Source organism: Ictidomys tridecemlineatus, chromosome 4 (assembly GCF_052094955.1).
Source record: "Ictidomys tridecemlineatus isolate mIctTri1 chromosome 4, mIctTri1.hap1, whole genome shotgun sequence".
NCBI classification, from domain to species: domain Eukaryota; kingdom Metazoa; phylum Chordata; class Mammalia; order Rodentia; family Sciuridae; genus Ictidomys; species Ictidomys tridecemlineatus.
In genome coordinates, this window is record NC_135480.1 from 73,428,004 (window position 1) to 73,452,026 (window position 24,023).

A 24,023-nucleotide genomic window follows, 5' to 3' on the forward strand; every position below is an offset into this window, starting at 1 on the left:
CCAACTTTCTATTTCCTAAGAGGGGAGCCCAGCAAAAAATAAAACCAAGAAACAAATTCTCATGGCAGATCTGGCAACTCGAATGCACATCGCTCTTGACCAGTGGCTTTCCCAGATTTGTCCACGTTGGTTAAGAAAGTGACCACCTTAACCATGAAGGCTCTTCGCTGCCGGGGTAAGAAAAGGAGGGAAAAAACAAAGTTAAAAATTAAGTTTCTTTCCCTTCTCGCTTCCTCGAGCTCCGGAATTACCGGGCAACCTAGAGGCCGGCTCACATTAGGGGGCGGGGCCGAGCCTTTGTCGTGTCCTAGCGACGCGCTCTTCCCTCGGCTCAGCCCGGCCTCTCCTGCTCCAGGCTCCCGCCCACCCTCTCACGGTGTTCGTCACGGTTCGGGTGGGCGCGGATTCCCACACCCTTGGCTCAGCGCCGGGCTGCCTTTCTGCTTTTTGTGGTGGGAGCAGCCTGAGGGCCAGATCAGGGGCAGAGACAGCGAGAAGCAACGTTTAAGTTGACACAAAGGAAAAGAGTCAGCGAAGTTCAAGATTTTGGAAATTTTTATTTTTAAAGCATATCCTAAGCTCCGGGGAGAAAGGGCTGAAGGGGTGGGAAAATCATTTTGGTACAAACTCCATATCACGAAGGAAGAAAAGAGACCAATCAGGGACCCAGTATCGAGTTGATTGGGAACTGAGGATGTTGGACACTATCATTCCTGATCTTCAGGACCTGAGCAGGCAGGTGCTGCCCACGCTGCCCTTGCTGAGCCAGGAGGGTAAGAGGCTTGGGGTGGGGACTCTGGACACCCTGGACCTTCACCTGTTTTGGGGCGTGGGGTCGTGGTGAGGTGGAATACTTATTTTTCTATTCCCTGGCTCCAGCCTGACTTGGAGTGGCGAGGTTACTTTGTTAACTAGCTAGGTATCACATTAACCATTTGTTTATTTTTAAATTGGCTGTCGTAAGCAGGGAATGGAGGCAGATGAGGGTTTTGATTAAACGAAATAATACATATTTATATGTATTTTACACACACACACACATACACACACACACACAGTATTTTGCTAGTGAACTACCACAAATAAAATGCTAGCTAAAAACAACCATCCCATTTCATCTACTGGGACAGATGGAAACCCTTGTGGATACCTAGAGAAAAATTGTTGCACAGGAACTTTTAGATGGCTCCTTTTCAGAGTTCATGCAAAGGCACCATTGCTTTTGCTGTCCTTGACATCTTGCAATTTTGTTATGAAAATGAAATGATCATAAAAAATATTTGATAACTGTTTGAAAGGGGATCTGGGCAGCTTTTCATAGAAGACTCTCCAAACTTGGTCAGTGGCAACACAATCTGTTTTTACTGTAGTTTCTTAGTTGCCTCAAAGTAGACTTTGAGATCTGTCTGTAAGCCATAGGAGCCCTTTGGAAGAAAGATGTTCCAGAAGTGGAAGCTATTATTATTATCAAGCCAGTGTAACTTAGACATATTGTCTAGATTTTAACCAAATGATTTTAGGGGACCAAATAAATGGTCATGAATTATTCTTCTTTTTCCTTCTCCTGAATTACTCCTAATTTTTCCCATCAAAATAATTCTAAGAGAAGTATTAAAGATAGTATTTGGATTTAAAATATTTGCCATATTTATAAATTATATATATGTGTGTATACTTTTTTGAAATCCTATTTATGTACTGAGCACTAGAGAACTGATGTTGACTAAAAATCTTGAAATTTACAATCTAGTGAGGAAGGTACACACTAATCAAATAATCATACAAATAAATGTGTATTTACATTTGAGGAAAGTGCTATGAAGAGGAAAAATGGTACAATAAGAAGTCCCCCCAGCCCACCTCAGTTCTGGAGATTGAACTCAGAGCCTTACAAGTATTGTACCACTGTACCACTGGTCTACTCCTCCAGCTCTAAATCTTTTATTTTTTAGTCTGTTTTTAAAAACAGCTTTAACTTTGAAGCAAAATTTTCAAAATTTAGAGGAAGGTACAGAGATTTCTCCCATCCCTCTATCCCTGTACATGTATAGTTTCCTGGGTTATCATCATCCCCCAAAGTGGTGCAATTGTTTAAACTGATGAGCCTACATTGATACATCATAGTCAGGTTCAGTCTTATACATTCTATGGGTCTGGACAAATGTAAGATGACTTGTATCCATCATTAGAGTGTCATATAGAGGCTTTCCACTGACCTCAAAGTCCTCTGTGTTCTGCCTATTCATCCCTACCCCAGCCTCCAATTCCTGGCGCCCACTGATCTTTCTATTGTCTCCATAGTTTGTCCTTTTTTTCAAAAAGTTATATAGTTTGAATCATATAGTATGTAGCCTTTTAAAACTGGCTTCTTTCATTTAGCAATATACATTTAAATTCCCTTCATGTCTTTTCATGGCTTACTAGCTCGTTTCTTTTTAGTATTGAATAATATTTGGTCACCCAAATGCAGTACAGTTTTATCCATTTGCCAGTTGTAAGGCATCTTGGTTGCTTCCAAGTTTTGGCAACCATAAACATCTGTGTGTAGGATTTTGTGTGGATATTCGTTTTCAGTTCATTTAGCTAAATACCAAGAAGGATGATTGCTAGAATGTTTGGTAAGAGAATAAAAAAATTGCCAGGCTGACTTCCAAAGGGTTTGTACCATGTTGCACTCCAGCAGCAATCAGTTAAAATTTCTGTTGTTCCACATCAGTACCAGCATTTACTATCACAATATTCTAGATTTAGGTTATTTTATTCGGTGTGTGTGGTGGTAGCTCATTTTGTTGTTGTTGTTGTTGTACTGGGGATTTAATCCAGTAGCACTTTACTACTGAATTACATCTCCAGCCCTTTTTGTTTTTATTTTATTATTTGTTTATTTAAAAAATTAAATTAAAAAAAATCTGGAAAGCAGCATGGAGATTCCTTAGAAAACTTGAAATGGAACCACCATTTGACCAGCTAACCCACTCCTTGGTCTATACCCAAAGGATACTACAGCATACTACAGGGACACAGCTATACCAATGTTTATAGCAGCTCAATTCACAATAGCTAAGCTGTGGAAGCAATCTAGATGCCCTTCAATAGATGAATGGATAAAGAAAGTGTAGCATATATACACAATGGAATATTACCCAGAATTAAAATACAATAAAATCATAGCATTTGCAGGTAAATGGATGGAGTTGGAGAATATCATGCTAAAGTGAAGTATGCTAATCCCCAAAAGCCAAAGGCGGAATGTACTCTTTGATAAGTGGATGCTGATCCATAATGGTGGGGGACAAGGGAAAAATAGAGGAACTTTGGGCAAAGGGGAGGGAGGGGTGGGAAAGGGACATGGGGATAGGAAAGATGCTGCAATGAGATGGTCATCATTACTCTAGATTCATGTATGACTGCACATATAGTGCGATACTACATTGTGTACAGCCATAGAAATATAAAGTTGTGCTGCAATTTTGTACAATGAACCAAAATGCATTCTGCTGTCATATATACCTAATTAAAATCTAAAAAAGATTCAGTTGTCAATAGACCTTTATTTTATTTATTTATTTGTGGTGCTGAGAATAGAACCCAGGGCCTCGAACATGCTAGGCAAGTGCTTCACCACCAAGCCACAAACCCAGCCATTGTTTTATATTTTGAAACAAGGTCTCACTGTTGTTTATGGCCTCACTCAATTTCTGAGGATCTTGCTAATTTGCTGAGGCTAGCCTTGCTAAATTTGCCATCTTCCTGTTCTAGCCTTCCAAGTAACTGGGATTATAGGTGTGTGCTACCTCACCCAGCTGGTTCTGTCCATTTCTGATAGAAGAGATTCAAAATCTCCTAGCACAAAAGTGGATTAATCTTTTGCTCTTTACAGTTTTTTTAGGTTTTGCCTTATATAATTTGATGTTCTGTTTTTAGGTAAATGCATATTAAGGATTATTATATGTTCTTGAATGATTGACCTTGTTATTATATAATGCTCTTCTTTATCCCTTATAGCTTTCTTAGATTTGAAGTCTTCTCCATCTGAAATTAATAGTTACTTATTTTCTCTTGATTAGTGTTAGCATGATCTATTTTTATCTATTCATTTACTTCTTTTTTGACTTAGTGCTATTTACTTTTATTCTTTCTTTTTAGATATACATGACAGTAGAGTATATTTTGACATAATACTATACATTTACTTTTAATCTATGTCTTTAAAGTGGGTTTCTTGTAGACAAGGATCCTTATTTTGGACAAGTTGAAGGGACTTTGTGGGCTGCCCAAGTATGTAGTTGGATCAAATACACAAGTTCATAACCTTAGAGATAGGGGTTTGAGGAATCTGGACTTATAAATAAACATTTGGGAATCATACTGGGCATGGATGTGAAAGCTTAAGCAGAATGTCTAAAGCAGCCTAGGGTCCTAGTTTGAAAAACCTCATCATTTAATGGATCATCCTTGAGGAGGATAAGTCTAAAAAGTAGACTGAGAAGAAATAGCCAGAGAGGTAAGAGGAAACCCGGGAGACAGTATGTCATGACAGTCAAAAGGAGGTTTGCTTAAAGGAGGGGAGTGATCAATAGTGTCAGACCTGATGAAGGGAATCAGAAGAGATGAACAATCAACATGCTCATTGAATTTATTGACCAGTGGTGATTTTAGCAAGGGCTTTATTGGATGTATGACAGAGCTGAAATCAAAATAACTGTGTTAATATTCCACAAATGGTGCATTGTAAAGAGAGGAAGATAAACTCTAAACCTCAGCAAAATATGAATGAACTTCATCATTGCATTTGTTCTTCACTGTGTATTCCAACTACTTTTGTGTTTCACCAAAGTTCAATATTATGTAATTATAGTGCTTACAAGGTCCTGTCATGATTTTACAAATGTAAACTGAGTGAAACCATTAATTCCACAGAGGCAGGAAGGCTTAGGCCTAACATGGAGCATATGGCTCTTTCCTTTGTACTATGCTCTGTGACGTAGTATTTAATATTATTGAATATTTTGTTCTGTTTTTACATGAATATTTTAATTTTAGAAGATGATTGTATTTTAATTTTTGATATTTAAAAATTTTTGATATTAATATCTATTCTGGCATATGTTATTTTTCAATTTACATAATATATGCTTAGTCCACTTTATAATGATAAGATACTTGTCATTGTGATTGAAAATATGGTTTGAGTCTATAAACTATTTAGAATTTGAAGTGAAATGAAGGTTGAATTGAATGCAGAAAGGTATATGTAAGAAATAGTTCTCTATAACAGTGAATTTTGGTATTTCATGATTAAAACAAATAAGAAATCCAGCTTTCCTTAAAATATAAAAGAGTAGTATCTTATTTAATTTGCTTTTTAGACTGGGTTGAGATTCTTTTCATTTTGAGACTTAGTAATGTCCTCTCTGAAAATTTGGAGTGTAAGAATAAATCACCATCTATATAATTTACAAATCTATCACAATTGAATTATAGGGGTCAAAAACTTCCTAAGGAGAGTGTGGATGCACGTTTTCCTTTTTTGTTCAGTGAAAAAATAACAAATTTCAGTTAAAACAATTAAGTCTGCTTTTGTACAACTTTGCCTTTTATATTTCATGGAGTAAAACATTAAGGGGGAACTTAAACAAATCATACAAATGAAAAGCTTAGTAATTCTTTTCATTAGGGTTTGGTTGCAAACTATACAGTTTCTCCTGGCCTTAATAAGTCATTTCTTCTGTTGTTAGCTTCCTGAAATCTGAGCTTCATGTCTAGGTGAAAGACTTTTAGTCATAAACTTTAAGTTTTGACTTAATAACTTTGAAAATTCTCTGAGTAAATCTGGATACTGAGATTTTTATTAGTGAATTAATGACATTTTTGGTTAGAATAAAAATTATAACCCAGTATACAGTTTGGCCTGGTTGAAAGACCTTCTTAGTTCTTAGCAGCCAGCAGGAGAATTCTTTTGGCTACAGGGGCAGGCAGGAGTGGGGAAAGCAGTAGGGTGAACAGAGTGTGGGAAACACCTAGTTATAGAAACTACACATCCAAGATTTAGAGGAAGGGCAGGATCTTTGCCCTTGTGCTCGCTGTGGCATGCAGCCCTGGTTTCATTGGCGGGTGATTACATTTCCAACATCAAACTTATTCCCATGAGAGTAACTGCTACTTCTCATCCAGTTAACCTGCCCCTTCCCTAGCATAATAATGAAAATATTTATTACCTTTATTTGCTAGGATTAAAAGGTTGCAATTTCCCTGCTTTAATTAGTGGTTTAAACCAGTAAGGAAAAAAATGATACCAATAAATCAAGCAGTTGTCAAAGTGAGGAAAGAATTGGCTTTTGTCACCAACTTCATGCATGTCTCAAAGTGGCAGTCTGGTGAATGTCACCTTTCTTGATCTTCTACTTTGAGGATTAAAACGTAATACTCTAGATTCACGTAAAGTTCATCATTGGAAAGTGTCTTTAATAAGCACAAGTCTATATTTGGAAATGGAGATGTCAACATAGACATAATTTTCCAAATTTTTAAACACATCCAGAGCATATATTTATATTGCTCATTAACATTATAGTTATTGGTAACTACCTATTTTCTACCACAGTTTTTTAAAACCACAACATGAGACAAGAAAATAAACATAGAAGGTGTCTTTCTGATCATAGTAGATAGTGCAAAATCTACCCATTAACTTAAAGCAAATCCCTTGGGCCCTTCTTCAAGGTCTGTTTTTTAAAAAGTATTATTCTAGACATAATATTAGTATATTGTTATTTTCAGAATACAGCAGACTAAAAGCAGTGAATTAGAACGTGGCAGGGGGTCTGCAGAGCACTAGCAGTAGAGAAAAGTGAGAGCTGGCAGTTTCACTGTAAAAAATGAGATGTACACTAGATTGGAGAATCTAACAAAAGTAGAAGTGTAGGCACAGTTAATACACAGATGACAGCCATTCTTGACTAAGTGGCCCTTGGCCTAATTCTCAAAAAAAAAAAAAAGCTATAGAATGATATGAGAATAACTTTTTATATTAATTAGATAGCAGAGTGGACATATAATGAGCATTTTTTTGAATGAGTCATTGAGAAAAAACTAGATTATGGTTGGTTAACTTCATTTTTAGGATAAAAGGAAATGTGTGACTAAGTTTCCTTTATGCCAGAAAAATTTTCTTTAAAAAAATCTATAGTATTATTATTGTTTTGTTATTAAAATCACACCTAAAGGGTGAGCATGAGTTATTAGGCAAACTAACTTTGGAGACTGACTTTATTTTCTGTTAATTCTAGATTAATTAGGAATTACTGTCATTTGATTCTGCATTTCATATTTATGCTTTATTTGTTAGCACTAAGATCCTATCACATGGTGCTCACAAAGTATTTTGGTTTCTTTTGAATTTCAGAAGTCTCTACTATTTGGGGGAATGTTTCAGAGTTTGTGGAGCGGCAGCTAGCCTTGCACAAGGTAGGAATTATACTTTTAATGTCGGGATTTGAAGGCTCTTCCTTACGTAGTCTTGCATAATTTGCCGGGAGTGGTATAAAAGTAGGCTTCAGAGCCACCCAGTTTAACTGTCATTGCTGTGATTTTGTGATGTTCACACTTAGGGCTTGTGGAGAGTAGGTTTAACAAATGTGGATTTTTTTCCTAGGTAATGATTTTTTAAGTTCTGCTGTTCTAGTGATACAACGTATAATGCCAATCAGACTGGGTTTGTGTAAAACTAGACCTGTGCTGTTTGTGACCTGATAGTTCCCACACAGCTGTGGAAGGATATAATGTTTCTTATCTTGCTTCCTTACAGGGAAGGATTTTAATTGAAATACATGAAGACATTCAGAAACAAAACTTGCCCAAAATAAGAAACTTTGCCCAGGGCTAGACTACTTCCTCCTGTCAGGTTGGGTTTGGAAGCCATGGAACTGACAAAAGTTTTGGGAGGAAGCTGTGGAACTTTATTAGAGCCAATGGATGAATTACTCTTCAAATTTATTATTATTATTATTATTTGGTTTAGAATTTGAATTACTTATCATCATTTAAAATTTGGAGAGTTTATATAAATTGTTGAATTCTCCCCTCCCTTTTCTTGAAAATCAGTAGATTTAACAGCAGCAGTCTTCCATTCCTGCAGATGACACTTGGCTGGAGCCCATGATGGACTCTCCCCTTCAGATAAGGCCTACACTCCACACCTCCAGTCCCCTGGCTGGCTAGTTAGACTCCTTTGCATTCTTTTATGACTCCCGCAGGCAGTAGAGTTTGTAATCCTAGATGTATATTATCTCCCTAGAGATAGAAAACCTAGTTTGAGGGCCAAAAACATTTGCTACTATCTGTCAGCCAAGACCACACTACATTGTAGCATATGCCTTGAATGCTTGGTTGTCTGCTTTTAAGTGGGAGACATCAAATCTGAAAGAATGAGAAGCAGAGATTCTCATGCCCCCTTAAATGGCAAGTGATTAAAATTTAAAAGTCATACCAATTTAGGACAAGAGTAATTTTAGATATAGATTTCAAAAAGCTATGGCTTTATGCAATTTTTCATAATCCTCACAGTCTTTTCATGATATGGAGATGAGACATCTGATGTCTGAAAAACATTATGGATCAATATATTTACACTTTAGACTAAATTTATTTGGAAATTTAGAATCTTAAAATGCTACAGCTGCTATAAGGGTTGTAGAGATTATTGGATTTTTAAGGCCTAAGCTTAAATTCTCTTCATGAGTTTGGATACAGTAGGACTATTTTTCTTTACTCCTTCAATTAATTGTTTGTTGCTTTTTTCCCTCTTCTTTCTTTCTTTTAGGGGGTTCATATTTCAGGATTTGGAACTTTCACTTTCACGAGACAAAAGCTTGAAATGGGAAACAAGTTTATTCTAATTCAGAGGCCTGTGTTTATCATGACAGAGAAGTTATTGCAGACTCATGGGCTCAGTCAAAACAAAGTTTATTCTCCTGGTAAAATCATATTAATATTTAAGACTTTCCCAGAATGTTATTGGCCTGGGATAAAAATGAAAGAGCAAAGCTTGGCCAGTGCTGCTTCATTGGTTTCTAGTTTTGAGGGACTCACATTTCACATGGTACCTTTGGTAGTGACTGGGATGGGAATATGATAGTGTCTTTCTGCAGGTCATTTTAAACCCCAGTAACTTAAGGGGCAGGTATGAGAATAGGTGATGGGATATGAAGGCAAATTTACCTGAAAACCATGCCACAGAGTTGTATAGACTCTTATTTGTATTTCAGATCCAAAGAAATGTAGAGTGGTTATAATAAAGAGAAATTTAATTAGGGTCTCCAGTTGGCAGAATTAGAGTCAGTATTAGCTGTGAAAAAGTTAAATAAATGTGCTTCTATCATATATAACTTAAATTATTGTTATACAAATTTAGAAGTTGAATAATTCCATATTTTATGCATACCTTCTATACCTTTTTTATATCCTGAAATCCAACCTTCTGGGGGCTAGGACTGTAACTCAGTGGGAGAGCACTTTCCTGGCATGTGTGAAGTCCTGGGTTCAATCCCTAGGACTGCAAACAACAAAAATAAAACAAAACTAACCAACCAAACCAAAAAAACAGTCTTCCTTCTGCAAACATTTACTGAGCGCCAACTATGGATCAAGCCTTGTTGCAGGTGCTTGAGCTATAATGGTAAACAAAAAAGACATAATCCCTGCCACAGGACAGTATCTAGCTGTAGCATGTGGGTGTCATGCCATGATTGGTTAGCAAACTTTGGGGCTTACTTCTTGATTCCTAGCTGTGTTCCTTTTGACCTCACTTATTATCTCCTCCTGCATCAGACTCAGAGATGGATAAACGGAGATGTGTTCTATCCCCCGTGGCAGAGGTGAAAAACTATAACTTTCTGAAAATTATAATTTTCAATATATGGCTTTCCTGATGAAAAAACAAAATACCGACACACTGTACTTAGAATATATTCACTATAGTGGGTTTGATAAACTTTAAAGCCATTTTTGCCTAAAATTTATAACAGAAGAAATATATTTCATCAAAAACCTACCAAAGGAATTGAAGATAAAGTCATTTTTTCCTTTTCTTCTTCTTCTTCTTTTTTTTTTTTTTTTTTGCAAAAACAATGGTGCCTTAGATTTAGAACTTATTTTCCATCTTTGATATTTTAATATAGTGAAAAAATTAACTTTTTTAGAATTAATTTTTTTAGAGGGTGAAGAATTTTGGAATTAATGAAATGTAATGAACTGAAGTCATTCAAAGGAACATTCCTGTCTACAGTTTAGCTTTGGTGTTAGGATTCCTTATCATCAATCAGATAACTAATCAAACATCTACTTGTTTTTAATGATTAGTAAGATGTAGTTTTTGCTTTGAAGCACTCAAGGTCTTATCATAGCTAATAAGTATATACTAGCAAATGATGCAGCATGATTAAATGCTATAAAAGCAGCACTGGACTAGGGATGTAGCTCAGTAGTAGAATGCTGAGTTCAATCCCCAGCACCAGGATCAGGGAGCAGCACTGATCAGAAAGGGATTGGACACTATAGGAGCCCAGAAGAGATCATGCCCAGCTTTGCTTGGGGAAGCATGGTTTAAGATGACATGTGAGGAGGCTTAAAAGATGGTGGGGTGTGGTGATCCATACTTGTAATCCCAGTGACTCATGACGCTGAGGCAAGAGGACCACAAGTTCAAGTAAAGCCTTGGGAACTTATCAAGACCCTGTCCCAAAATAAATACCAAAAATGTCTGGGGATGTAATTCAGTGGCAAAGTGCCCCTGTATTCAATCCCCAGTACTAAAAAAAAAAAAAAAAAAAAAGATAGTAGGCTTTTGCTGGCAGAGAAGCTATGGGAAGATATTCCAGTTCCAGGACTGGTGTGAACAAGTCAAGAATATGGGAAAGAGTAAAGCTCATTAAAGAAGTAATGGGCATATCTGAGTAGGAGCAGAAGGAGAGAAGTAAGATAAAAATGGCATATAGGGGGGGTTAGTTGTGTTATTATAAGGACTTAAGAATCTATCCTGTAGGCACTGAGAGCCATTGAAAGTTTTTGAGCAGAGAATTTTCAGTTTTGTTCCAGTTTTTAGTTTGGGAAGGTAGCTCTTTTGATTATGGTGAAATAAGGTAAAAGCTTGAATGGAGGGAGTGACATCAGGAGGGAAATGAGGGGTTCTATTCCTGAGACATTTCAGATGTAGAACAGACAGGGCTGATTGAGAGAAATGGATAGCAAGAGGTGGAGTGGTATTTAGGACGACTGATTTCTTGGTTGGAGAACAGATGGATGCTAATGCTGTTAATCACCATAGAAAATGAAGATGAAAGGCAGGTGGTGGTGGTGATGGTGGATAAAACAATGCATTTGCTTTGGGACATGCTAAGTTTTGATTCTTGTTAGGGATATTTAGGTAGAGATAATTCCAGACCTTAGGAGATAGGTGAAGACCAGAGATCAAGATTTGAATAAGTTTACCTAGGAGAAAGGATATAAAATAAGATGACACAGATACGAACAAAATACTGTAAAATAAATTAATAAACCAAACCCCAAACCCTAAGTATAATAAGGAGTAGAAGAGGAGAGAAGCTAGCAAAGGAGACCAAGGAGAAGGAAACCAGAGAAGCAAGTGTGATGTCATAGGTATGAGAAAAAAGAGAGTGCAGGCATCAGGAGTTACAGAGAGGACTGGAGAGATGAGATTTGCAAGTATCCCTTGGCTTGTCTCTCATGAGAGATAGTGTCTTTACTGAGATAGATTGGAAGATAGATTGCAGAGAGGTGAGGGGAGTGGAGGGAGAATCCAGAGGCAGGAAATCTGGCTTTCTCTTAAGAAATTTATATTTAAAACAGAAATAAATGGAGGGAGGTAGAGTAGAATTATTAAATTGTGAGGGAGACACAATATAGTCACCAGTATAGTGAAGCTTATGTTTTGTAGAGCTTTAACCCTTGTCACTCAGCAATACTAGACATTTGAAAATCTAATTCATGCTTTTACAGAATGATCATTTAGAATATTATTATCTTATTTCTGTCCTGTTCCTCCATCAATGGGCCTTGTTATTATCTCTCTTTGGCTTTATCATCTTGATGCTTTTTTGGTTTTACCCCTTTTCTTAACTGTGGGACTTGCATCTCTTCAGGTCAAATAGATCCTGTGCTTCCTTTCAAACTAGATATAAACTTATTCTTTTGCAATGCCAATTATGGGATCATTAGGGAAGAAAAGCTTTCTTCAAGTCACCCAGTTGGAGATTATCTCTGTTATATATATATATATATATATATATATATATGACCCAGTTTCATTTGTGTGATAACTTTTATTGAATCTATCTTTTCAAAACAGACTTTGTAGATATTATAATCATTTAAAAATGGTATGATAATTGAAGGAGATATGCAAATATTACTGCAGCATGGCCTGGGAGATAAGGGGGCTGAAAACTTGAGAAAACTCTGATGAAGCTGAGCAATTATTGCTGTCTTCTAGAAAGAAACCAAAAGCTTGTCTAGAGTGATATTTAGAAAGCTAATTATTCTTCTTTTGAAGATAAAACAGTATACTTTTTGGGAAAATTGTACTGATTAATATATGTTAACCTGTTGTGTTAGTTGTCTGCAATAATAATATCACGTTGGGTACAAATAAATATTTTACATGGACAATTCTCTTATTGAGTACTAAGAGAGAATCAGATAATTATTTGTGAGTATCTATGGTATGTTTGTAATCTCTACTCCCTTTCTCCCACCCTAACTGTCTTTTTCTCCTCTAGGTGATATCCCAGTTGTTCCACTTAATTTTATCATGATATCCCTGGAGAGTCCATTTAACAGGGACACAGTGGAAGGATGTGTTAAGGAGACAATACTTTTTTTATCACGATCCATTTCTATCAAAAAAAATGTGGAATTTACATTCAAAGGAATTGGGGTCCTCGTGATCAAAGATGGCAAAGTGAAGATGAAATTTTATAAGGACTTCCTTTGTAACATGGATGGAAGTGGGACTTTGATCAAAGCCCTAGCAAATGTAAATTAATGTTTTCTTCTGCTAACCCCTCACCCAATAGTAGGTCTGAATCATCTAGGTGTCATATCATTAAGAAAAAACATATTAACATATTTTAAGTGTAAGTTTCTCCAAGTTCATGGACATGCCTGTCAATAGATGATTAACTCTGTGAGAAAAATACAAGAAGGGCACGGAAGCTTTAAACTAAAATTGAGTCAGTGCCAAATGAGAAATATAAACAGTAATAGAAACTTATAATTCTGGATATTTTATAGCACCTTATAGTTCAAAAGTTCTTCCACATATTTTATTTCAATTGTCTCAAAACATTATAAAAGCTGCATCATAGCATGATCATCCTGATTTACAAGAAAAAATTGGGAGCCAGAGGTTGTGTGGGAGCCCTGAGGTGAGGTCAGGTGCCGGTGGTGCAGTCCCTGGGACTTGAGCTCAGACTTCCTCAACTCCTAGTTTTTGCTACATATATTCTTTTATTTTAAAGAAAGTCTATGACAAAATTGAATTCAAGTCATAGGAATGTGTCTTTAGCTTTTAATTTGCCATACATAGAAGAAATTTTGTAACTGGCATCATCATTGTTAACAATAAGTATATGGCATGATCTTTATGCCAAGTTGGACATAGCAGTAAAAGTTTAAAGTCAATCCACAGGATTTGTGCCTTATGTACTTCTTAGAGAACTAACAGAGTTGACATGATAAATTGAATTACCACAGAATAGCATATAGCAAAAGTCTGATTTTTTTAAAAGAAAGTTTAGGGGATTGGGGTTGTAGCTCAGTGGTAGCACACTTGCCTGGCATGTGTGAGGGTACTGAGTTTAATTCTCAGCACCACATATAAATAAATAAAAATAAAGTTCCATCAACAACTAAAAGAAATTTATATTTTTTAAAAAAGAAAGTCTATGAAAATGGCTAAGTGTCCTACTCATTTCTCACTTCATATAGTTCTGGGATGGAGATTTGGGAGATGGGGTTGTATATAATGAGCCTATTGGTGTTTTTTACATTACTGGGGTTTTATACAGGATTTCTAAGAGTGTAGAAAGTAGAAACACACGTGAAAAAAAAACAACCTGTCATTTCCACAAAAACATAAGGCAAGATTTGCAAATCTGTAAGCAAGGCCAAAGTGGCTAGCTCATGTCTAACCTTGAGGGATTTTACTGAACTTTAGAGCTTCACTATATGTTTACAAGACAGAAGATAAAATCTTACTTGGCTTGTTGAATTCTAAAGCATAAATTTTAAGGAACATTTTCTGAAAGAACTAGTCCTGAGAAGATATTATTTGATAAAAGGGTTTGGAGGCCAAAAGAGATTGAGAACTGCTGATTATATCAATCACTGTCATAGACACAGAGTGGTGAGGCCCAGAGCCCATCAGCACATTAAAGGAGCTGAGAAGTCTAGCTGTAAAGCAGCCAGTTTGACTATAGCCATGTAACCAGAGAACTCATAAGTAGTTCATTAACTCTATGAGCACTGGTTGTTTTATACTCAAATGTTCTGTAACTTAAACCTGAGAATTGTCCTGGAATAGTCCTCTTGGGAGATTTTATATTTATTTCAGTGATGCTCCTTTTTGATTATTTTAAAACCTCTTTAGGGGAACTCCCTTTGAAGTCTTTTAAAGGCTCTAGCATTCATTCAAAAATGATGATAATTTTTGGATCTAGGGATGTGGCACAATAGTAAAGCACTCGCCTGGCATGAGTGATGCCCTAAGTTTGATCCCAAGTACTGATCAAGTACTGAAAAAAAAAATCATGAATCATTCTATCCTAATGATGTAATAAAGTGGTTATTTTACAGCGTAATAATTACAACTGCTGCTTGTTGAGTGCTTATTATACACTCACATAGAGCACTTCATGAAAGTCCTATGAATTCGATCCTATAATTATCCCCACAAACCTAGTGTCCAAGGTCACACAGCAGTTAGCCCTGGGATTTGAACATAAGCCCACTTGACTCCAAAACCCTTTTTTAAACTGTATAATTTTAGATTTTTTTGGATCAAGGGTAGAATTAGCCAGCTGGCTCAAAAATTCCTCGATAAATTTAGGAAGTCTAGTCTCCCTTCAAGGATATCTAAAGGAAGGTGTCAGTTGTCAAAGCAATTTCCAAAGAGGAGATGTTTTGAGAAAACACAGCATCATTGGAATAACCCTGGGTGACTACTCCGAAGAATAAAATTATTCCAGATTTTGAGCTCTGGACTTTAAAATGGCAAACAAAACAACCAAAGAGTATCATGGTACCTCATCTTTGAGAGCTCAGGTGTAACTTTCTCTCTGTTCTGCAGAGGCCCAACACTGTGGACTCGGTGTTGTCAAGCAGAGAGGCCTTGAAGAGGCGGCCTGGTAGTGTCCTTTTGTTTCCAAGGTGAGTACTTTGCTCTGAGGGTTTCTCTAGGTACCAACTCTCCTTGCTCATCTGTTGATCTGATCGGGCAGCATTTTTCAACCTATACAGCTCATGCTCCTTTTAATGCAAATATATGTATATATATGCACATATTACAGAATAACATACAATTATTATTTTTGAATAAATGCTATAGCCTACAAAAAGTTTTGAAGGGAATTCCCATAAAGAGGTTTTTTAAAAAATAAGGAAAGTAGCATACTAAAATAAGTACAATAAATTCCCAAGAGAATCAGCAAAGAGTTTCTTGTATACGCTTTTGTAGTTAACAGTGGTCTTTAGAATATTTATTTTATAAACTACTTTCAAATTCCTGGAGATTCTGACCCTACAAACCTTAGACCCTTCTGGGTTTCCCTCTATTTCTGCTACTTCCTCTTCCTTTGCTTTTCTCTTCCCTCATCCTAGCCCATTTCCCATCTGAGCTCTTCTTCTTACCACTAAACAGATTGAAAGATAAGGTAGAATAGGGAACAGCTTTATCCAAGGGGGGTATGGAGGGTGTTGCTGAAGTCTGCTGCTGATAATGTTTATAATAGTGATGATGATAATAATAATGATAGTAGTAATAACAGTTACTATAGAGCACCTACTGGATGCCATTTACTGTTAAAGCACTTTCTCAATATTCTCGAATTTACTCTTCACTGCAACTGTTATAATTTCCTCCATTTTATAGAGATACGCAATTGATTTGGTTAAAAAAATGTCTAAACAGCAGAATCAACATGGTGCACTACTCAGAACACTAGAATGGGAGTCAGGAGGCTTTGGTTTTATTTTTCAGTGTGATTATCACCCATTTATTGTGTGCTCTTAATTATTTTCTTAATCGTAATTGCTATAACATTAATCACTATGCATTTCTGGTGGGTAATAACAGCCAGCTTTCCAGAGTTAGTGTTTTCTCATAGATTTGGAGTCTGTGACATCTTCTTGATTTGTTGGTTTGGAACAACCCCATCCTGGAAGAGCCTTGTGACACATATCTCGTTAATTTTTTTAAAAAATTATACATGGACACAATATCTTTATTTTGTCTATTTTTACCTGGTACTAAGGATTGAATCCAGTGCTCCACATGTGCAAGGCAAGTGCTCTGCCACTGAGCCACAACCTCAGTCTGACACATACCTCTTTTTTTATTTGTTTTAATTAGTTACACATGACAGTACAATGATCTTGACATAGCATACATTTGAATCAGATGGGGTATAATTTCTCATTTTTCTGAGTGTCCAGATTGCAGAATCACATTGGTCATGTAGTCACGTATATACATACAGCAATAATAATGTCTATTTTATTCTGCTGTTGACACATGCCTCTTAAGAACTGTAATGATGGCCAGAATAAGCCTTAGAGAGTAGTCAATCTAGCTCTCTCATCTTGTAGGTGAAATGGCCACCCAAGTAATGAATAACCATGCTAGAAATAAATAGAAATAAGTCCATGAATTCAAAATCATTTTATTTTTATTCATTTGGAAGGAAAATCTGGCTTTGCCATATTTTTGGCTTATACACTCCAGAAGGAAAATAATTCCAGAGGGTAAAAACAAACAAAAAACAGAGATGGAGGTGCTTGCCAGTTTGAGAGTCTAAAAGTGGACATGAGAACTCAAACACTCAAAATGCTTGTCGGTATTTATGTATGTGAAGTTTGGCCCTTGAATTTACTTAGAGTACCACTGTAGCCCTAATTCTAGTCCAGTCCTAATTCTTTGGTCTTTGAGACCAGAGAACCTACAACTACACCACAAACTGAACACCACCTCCCCTCTCAGTGTGCCTTTTCAGGTCCTTCGCATTAGGCATGCTGTCTACCTGCTGCGATTTCTTGCCTTCTAGTTATCCAACAACCGCCAACAACTCTATCACCCTCATAATATCTAGTTACAGAACTAAAAAGGACATAGACAAATTCAAACTAAAACCAAAACCAAAAACTTAACCTGAGGCTTTCAAAAAAATATCTTTATATACAAGCTGTTTTGAGCCCCCAGTATAGTAGGTCCAGGTCTTGGTTGGCTCTCAGAATGAATCTCAAAGAGAGTGAGTCCATGACATGTATTCAGCAAATCAGAACTTGAAGGAGGAAGAGGGCTCTTTTCAGATTCAGCAAGCGAGTGTTTGAGAGTCCAGGGTCCAGTGTAATGGACGAGCATCTTGACTTTTTCCTAGGATTGAGCACAAAGAGACGGAGAACAAACCACCTATGGAGACCATTGCAGAAGAAGGTAGAGAGAATAGACAAAGAAAGAGCAAGTTGAAAGACCAGCCAGAAAAAGGAGATGTCAAAGGTAGGCCATGATTTGTGGGAATAATCTGTCACTCTTTACTGCTCGTGTGCCCAGCCATATTTCTTAGCAACTCATATGCTCAATGTAAATAGGTAGATTCATGAATAATCAATGTGTTCTTTTCTCTAACAAACATCTATTTCTGGAATCCTGTATCTCACCCTTTAACCACTTTATGTGTCTTAGATCCCATGACTCTCAGACTTCTAGACTATTATCTCTTTGTATCTCTGTAGGCATAAAAACTCAGATGCCTGCAGGGACAAGGCAGGTAACAAATGCATGAAGTGGGCTGTATAGAAGAAGGCAGGCAAACACATTAGCTTAAATAACACTTTTTATGGGGAAAAAAATGGCAGTTTTATCTCTTTAATGTTGGTAGAAGATAGCTGGATTCTCCTATCTGTGTATGCCTTTAATTTGTTGTAAAAAGTTGTTTTGGTTGAAGCTTTTGAAGACAATCTGAGGACTTTAAAGACATTTCGAAAGGGTCCTAGAGACCATGCCCTGTGGACTGCATTAGTACTTTGTAAAAATGTGGTTCAAGTAGTATCAAATCTTCTGATTTTTCAAGAAAAGCAAACATTATGACTTTGATACAAAATTGCTGAACTAATTGATATTGAAACAAAAATGCCTGATTGGGTCCAACAAAACATATTAATGGGTAAACATTGGCTTGTGGGTATCAATTTTCAAAGTGTGGCTTACAGAATCACATGTAAACTTTTGGCCTGATATTTGTGGTTTCATTTTCCTACCCCACCCCTCTGTTCCCTCGATACACTTCTTTGGGCAGAATTGCCTATGTATGTTCTCCTAGTATGCCTTGTCCTTCCCTAAATGTATCCTGTTCATTCTTTTCCTCCCAGCTGGAATGCCTTTCCTTTTCTTAAGCTCATCTCAGTCCTTGTCACCTTTTGGCACCCTCTTCACAGTCACATATCACTTCCTATATAAAAACTACTCTTATCACGGATTCTGAAGTGGCTTCTCTCTTCTCTGAACATATCAGAACCTTAAACTAAATTGCTGTTTACACAATGATGTAAGGGGTTCATCACTGTCAGTGTGTAGTAAAGAAGCTGTCACTTTCTTTGCTTATATGTTACTTTTCTCTACAACTGTTAGCTATTGTGATATTTGAGAGCAAAGACTAGCCTCTTTGTAGTCTTTAAATGCCTAGCAGTACTCTTTTTGCATATATGCAGTAAAAGCATTTTTAAAAAATACCACAACAGGGCAAGGGACAATCATTTTTAATGATAACAGAATAGATATCTAATGGAAATTTGTCTTGGTAAAAAGAAAACTCACTTCCATTTGCTTTTTATTCTACAGAAACCTTGGCACCCAAGAAAATTCGAGATAAACAAATTGTGTTCCCAACTAAATCAACCAGCTTGCCAGACCAGTTTGACCACGGTGGGAATGGTGGGACGAATGTAATCTCTAGAAGGTAATGCACTGATATTTTTGTTTTTTGGTACTGGGGATTGAAACCAGGGGCACTTAACTACGGAGTCACATCCGCAGTCCTCCTTCCACTTCTTAAAAATTTTGAGACAGGTTTTTACTAAGTTGCTTAGGGCCTTGCTAAATTGCTGAGACTGGCTTTGAATTTGCAATCCTCCTGCCTCAGCCTGCTGGGATTACAGCAGCAGTTGCCACCGCCCCTGGCAACATTATTTTTCTGTGGCTTTTAAGTAAATGTAATTTCGAGGTATTTCTTGGTGCAAGGAATTTTAGTAATTGCTCATTTATTCTTTTATCCACTATTAGTGAGAACATTCTGTGTGTTAGGTGCTGAGGATAATAGACATGACCAAGGGTCACAATCTAGTGGGAAAGCCAGACATACCTAGAATGACAGATGACAGTTTAGTGGGAAAAATCTTGTGATAGAGGCAGAAACAAAGTAGCATGGAGGAGGGAACATGTGGCTTTCCTTATGGATCTGGGAAGCTATTTTCCAGCTTTACAATAAACTTCCCTTGCTGCTTTCTGAATGCTTAGATATTCTGATCTGACAGTTTCTTATTTTTGCCAAAAATAAAGTAAGTTTGTCAAACACCTTTAGTTCTCAGTATCCATTTTTTGAACATATGAATATATTACAATTTATCATGGCTTTGTCTTCTTCCTGTGGTATTATGTCAACAGATGTCTATTTTATCCTTTTCTCTTCAAGTGGGCTACTTTTCAAGACCTCAAATTAGTCAACTATACTCAAGTATTTATTAAGCACCTATGTACCTTGCATTGTTATCATTTTTCAATTAATTAATGTATTATAACTTATCAGCTATCATAAGTGCAATTTATGTACATTGTGGGATCCTAAAGTCACATTCAAAACTCTAGGCATTTAAAAAAATAATTTCATGTTATGAAAGATAATTGAGAATTAAATGTCTAGTGGGAATTTAGTTCAATCCAACAAACATAAAGCACTACTGTGTGCTAAGTACTATTCTATGTACTGAAAATACACACCAAAAGATATATAAAGCCACTTTTATAATACTAATAGTTTTGTAGGAAAACTGACACTAGGGGAATAATACATGTGGTGAAGACTACAAAAGTAAGTTTGGAGTTGTTCCTGTAGAAGTTAACTAAAAATTGCTAAAATAATGCATGTTTATCACAAAATTTTTGAGAAGATGAGAAAAGCAAAATTTACACAAAATATCACTCCTAATCCCTCTACATCAAGGAAAATTGTTAACATTTTAGTGTATATCCTTCATTTCAATGCATACTATATATATGTGTGTGTATGTGTGTGTATGTGTGTGTGTGTGTGTATGTGTATGTATATATATATATATATATATATATGAAACATATACATTTTAAATAAAATTGAGATCATATTATATGAAACTTTGTTATACTTAACAGTAAGTGGTAAAGTCTTCCCTGTGGCTTTATATATTTTATAACATTAACAAATGATTGTTTATCATCCTAATAAAAGATTAACCTTTTGTGTAATCAATCTCCTGCTGGATATTTAGATGTATTTCTAGTTTTTTAAATATTATAAATAATGTGACAGTTATAATTATACATCATCCCTTGCACACATCTGAGTGTTCCATAGGATAGAAACTTTAAAGTTAAATCTGAGGGAGAAGGGCAAGCCCATTTTGCATGCCTTTGACACAGGTTGCCATTATTCTCAAGAAGTTTGTACCAAATTGTCCTCTGAGCAGCAGTAATGAGAGATTGTCTACAGATTGCTCACATTGAACCTATTGCCTTAAATTCTTTTCTAATTAACAATGCACATTTGGTTAGTATTTATCTAGAATACCGTTTTTATGCCATTCTTTTTCATCTTTGTTAATGTGTGTTTTATTATTTTATGTGTTATTCTTGTAAAAAAATTTGGATTTTTAAAAACTCAATACAGACTTGAATTTTCAGTTGTATACTAGTATACTTAGACCTATTTTTATTTGCCACATATTTAACTTTCTTCTTCTTCTTTTTCTGTTTTCTTTTGAAGTGATCACATTTCCTTAGCATGCTTTGAATTTTTTCCAAACGTCACCTTCTTCCAAACCTGTATTTTTCTTGTCTAGAACTTTTATTCCAATTTGCTTTCAAGTGTGTAACTTTAAAAAATATTTTATGGCCAATGTGCATTTAGAAATGCCACATGTTTTAATCAATGTCTTTTCTCACCATTGTTTATTATATCCCTGCTCTTTCCCCAGGGTTCACTTTTCTTCTTATTAATGTGTGTCTTGTAATGGTTCTTTTGGCAAGGTTCTCTTTTTAATACACTTAGTCTTCATATTGCTTATAAAAGTTCTTAGTATGTTGTCACTCTTGAATGCTGGTTCGTAGTTATTTTCCCTCTGCACTTTAATGATGTTGCTCTATTTTCTTCTGGCAGTTGTCCTCATGAGAAGTCTGAGTCAGTCTGGTTGTCATTCTCTGTTGTAGCTTTTCAGAATCTTCTTTTGTAATGTTCTGCATTTTTTACTCTTTGTGTAGGAATCATGACTTTCTGGAAAATTCTTAGCCATTATCTTCTAGTATAGCATTCTTTAACATTTCCTTTTTTTCCTAACTCAGCACTCCTACTAAATGTATATTTGAGTTTCTGAGTTGGTTCTTTATTTCTAAACTTATTTTAAAAATATTTTCTTTATTCTCTGTGCTATTTTTTTTAAACCTTTATTTTTATGTGGTGCTGAGGATCAAGTGCCTCACGTGTGCAAGGCAAGTGCTCTGGGTCTGAGTCACAACCCCAGCCCCTCTCTGTACTATTTTTCAGGTGATGTTCTCAGTTGTATTTTCAAGTGAAGTAATATAGAATTAGATGGACCAGTTTACTTATTTATATTTCCTTCATTGAGTTAAAAATGTATAAAATACATTATTTTCTATATTATACATTTTACCATAATATTTTAATAACAATTATAAACAATTATTTATAATAATTAATAATTATTTATAATAATTCTATACATATACACTTATTTTATACATAATAAATTTTACATATACAAATGTATAATATATAATTATATATAAAGATGTATGATATATATTATTTTTATGCATCATATATTTTATTACTATATATTGTGTATTTTTTAAATACTATTGCTTTTTATTAGTATAAGTAATAATTTGGCTTTTACAAGTCATTACTGTTTCAATTACATTTTGCACAGACAGAATAAAAAATTACTATAAAGTTTCTTTGACAATGTCAGAAAATGTTTACATATATATTAATTGAAACAATAATACATTCTACTTCAAATAATATATGAACATATCTTCAATTTAATTTGGATATTTGCAAAGTGTTTATTACATGCAACATTTGGAAAGATAAAAAATTTCATAAGATATAGACCTCTAGAATTTACAGATGTGGTAAGAGGAAAGACTAAAAAAGAATTTATATAATATATTACATTATATTTTATTTTAGTGAAATTAATATAAAATACAATGTTTTCTCTATTTAAAAAATTTTTTCTAATCGGTTATACATGACAGTAGAATGCATTTTGACACATCGTACATAAGTGGAGTGTAACTTATTCTTCTGGTTGTACTTTATTTAGGATCACACTGGTCATATATGCACATAGGGTATTAATGTTCGATTCATTCTACTATTCTTTCCACTCCCAGACACCCTCCCCTTTCTTCTCTCCCCTTTGCCTAATCTAAAGGACCTCTATTCTTTCCAACCCCCCCATTCCCCGTATTTGTGAATTAGCATCTGCATATCAGAGAAAACAATTTGGCCTTTGGTTTTGGGGGATTGGCTGACTTTGCTTAGCATGATATTCTCCAACTCCATCTATTTACCTGTAAATGCCATAATTTTATTCTTCTTTAAGGTTGAGTAATATTCCATTGTGTATATATACCACAGTTTCTTTATCCATTCATCTACTGCAGGGCATTCATAGTTTAGCTATTGTGAATTGAGCTGCTATAACCATTGAGGTGGATGTATCACTGTAGTATGCTGATTTTAAGTTCTTTGTGTATAAACTGAGGAGTGGGATAGCTGGATCAAATGTAGTTCCATTCTAAGTTTTCTGAGGAATCTCTATACTGCTTTCCAGAATGGTTACACCAATTTGCAGTCCCACTAACAATGTATAAGTGAACATTTTTCCCCACGTCTTTGCCAACATTTATTGTTGCTTGTATTCTTGATAATAGCCATTCTAACTGGAGTGAGAGGAAATCTCAGTGTAGTTTTGATTTGCATTTCTCTAATTGATAGAGATGTTGAACATTTTTCATATATTTGTTGATTAACTGTATTTCTTCTTCTGAAAAGTATCTGTTCAGTTCTTTAGCCCATTTATTGATTGGGTGTTTTTTTTGGGGGGGGGGGGTTGAGTCTTTTGAGTTATTTATATACCTATCTGAAGTGCAGGTGGTAAAGATTTTCTCCCATTCTTTAGGCTCTCTCCTATAAACAATCATATTATTGATTGTTTCCTTTGCTGAGAAGAAGCTTTTTAATTTGAATGCATCGCATTTATTGATTCTTGATTTTACTTCTTGTGCTTTAGGAGTCTTGTTAAGGAAGTCAGTTCCTTAGCTGACATGGTGAAGATTTGGGCCTACTTTTTCTTTTATTAGGCACAGGGTCTCTGTTTTAGTGACTAATTGGTTTTCTTTTTATTATTGGTCTGCTCTTTCCAGTTTCTCTAATATTTCTGTGAATTTTAAA

The 24,023-nt window shown here is 35.6% G+C and overlaps 1 protein-coding gene across 1 annotated transcript in view; it reads left to right on the forward strand.

Moving 5' to 3' along the window:
• The first annotated feature begins 343 nt into the window (after nt 1-343).
• Ccdc81 (coiled-coil domain containing 81) overlaps nt 344-24,023 on the forward strand; it is a 39,223-nt gene continuing 15,543 nt past the window's right edge. Inside the window, exons 1-7 of the mRNA XM_021725162.3 lie at nt 344-773; nt 7,406-7,467; nt 8,822-8,975; nt 12,795-13,051; nt 15,365-15,444; nt 17,670-17,788; nt 19,130-19,247. Of these exons, the coding sequence (XP_021580837.1) occupies nt 695-773; nt 7,406-7,467; nt 8,822-8,975; nt 12,795-13,051; nt 15,365-15,444; nt 17,670-17,788; nt 19,130-19,247 (869 nt within the window). The 5' untranslated portion in view covers nt 344-694. The remainder of the gene's footprint in view (nt 774-7,405; nt 7,468-8,821; nt 8,976-12,794; nt 13,052-15,364; nt 15,445-17,669; nt 17,789-19,129; nt 19,248-24,023) is intronic.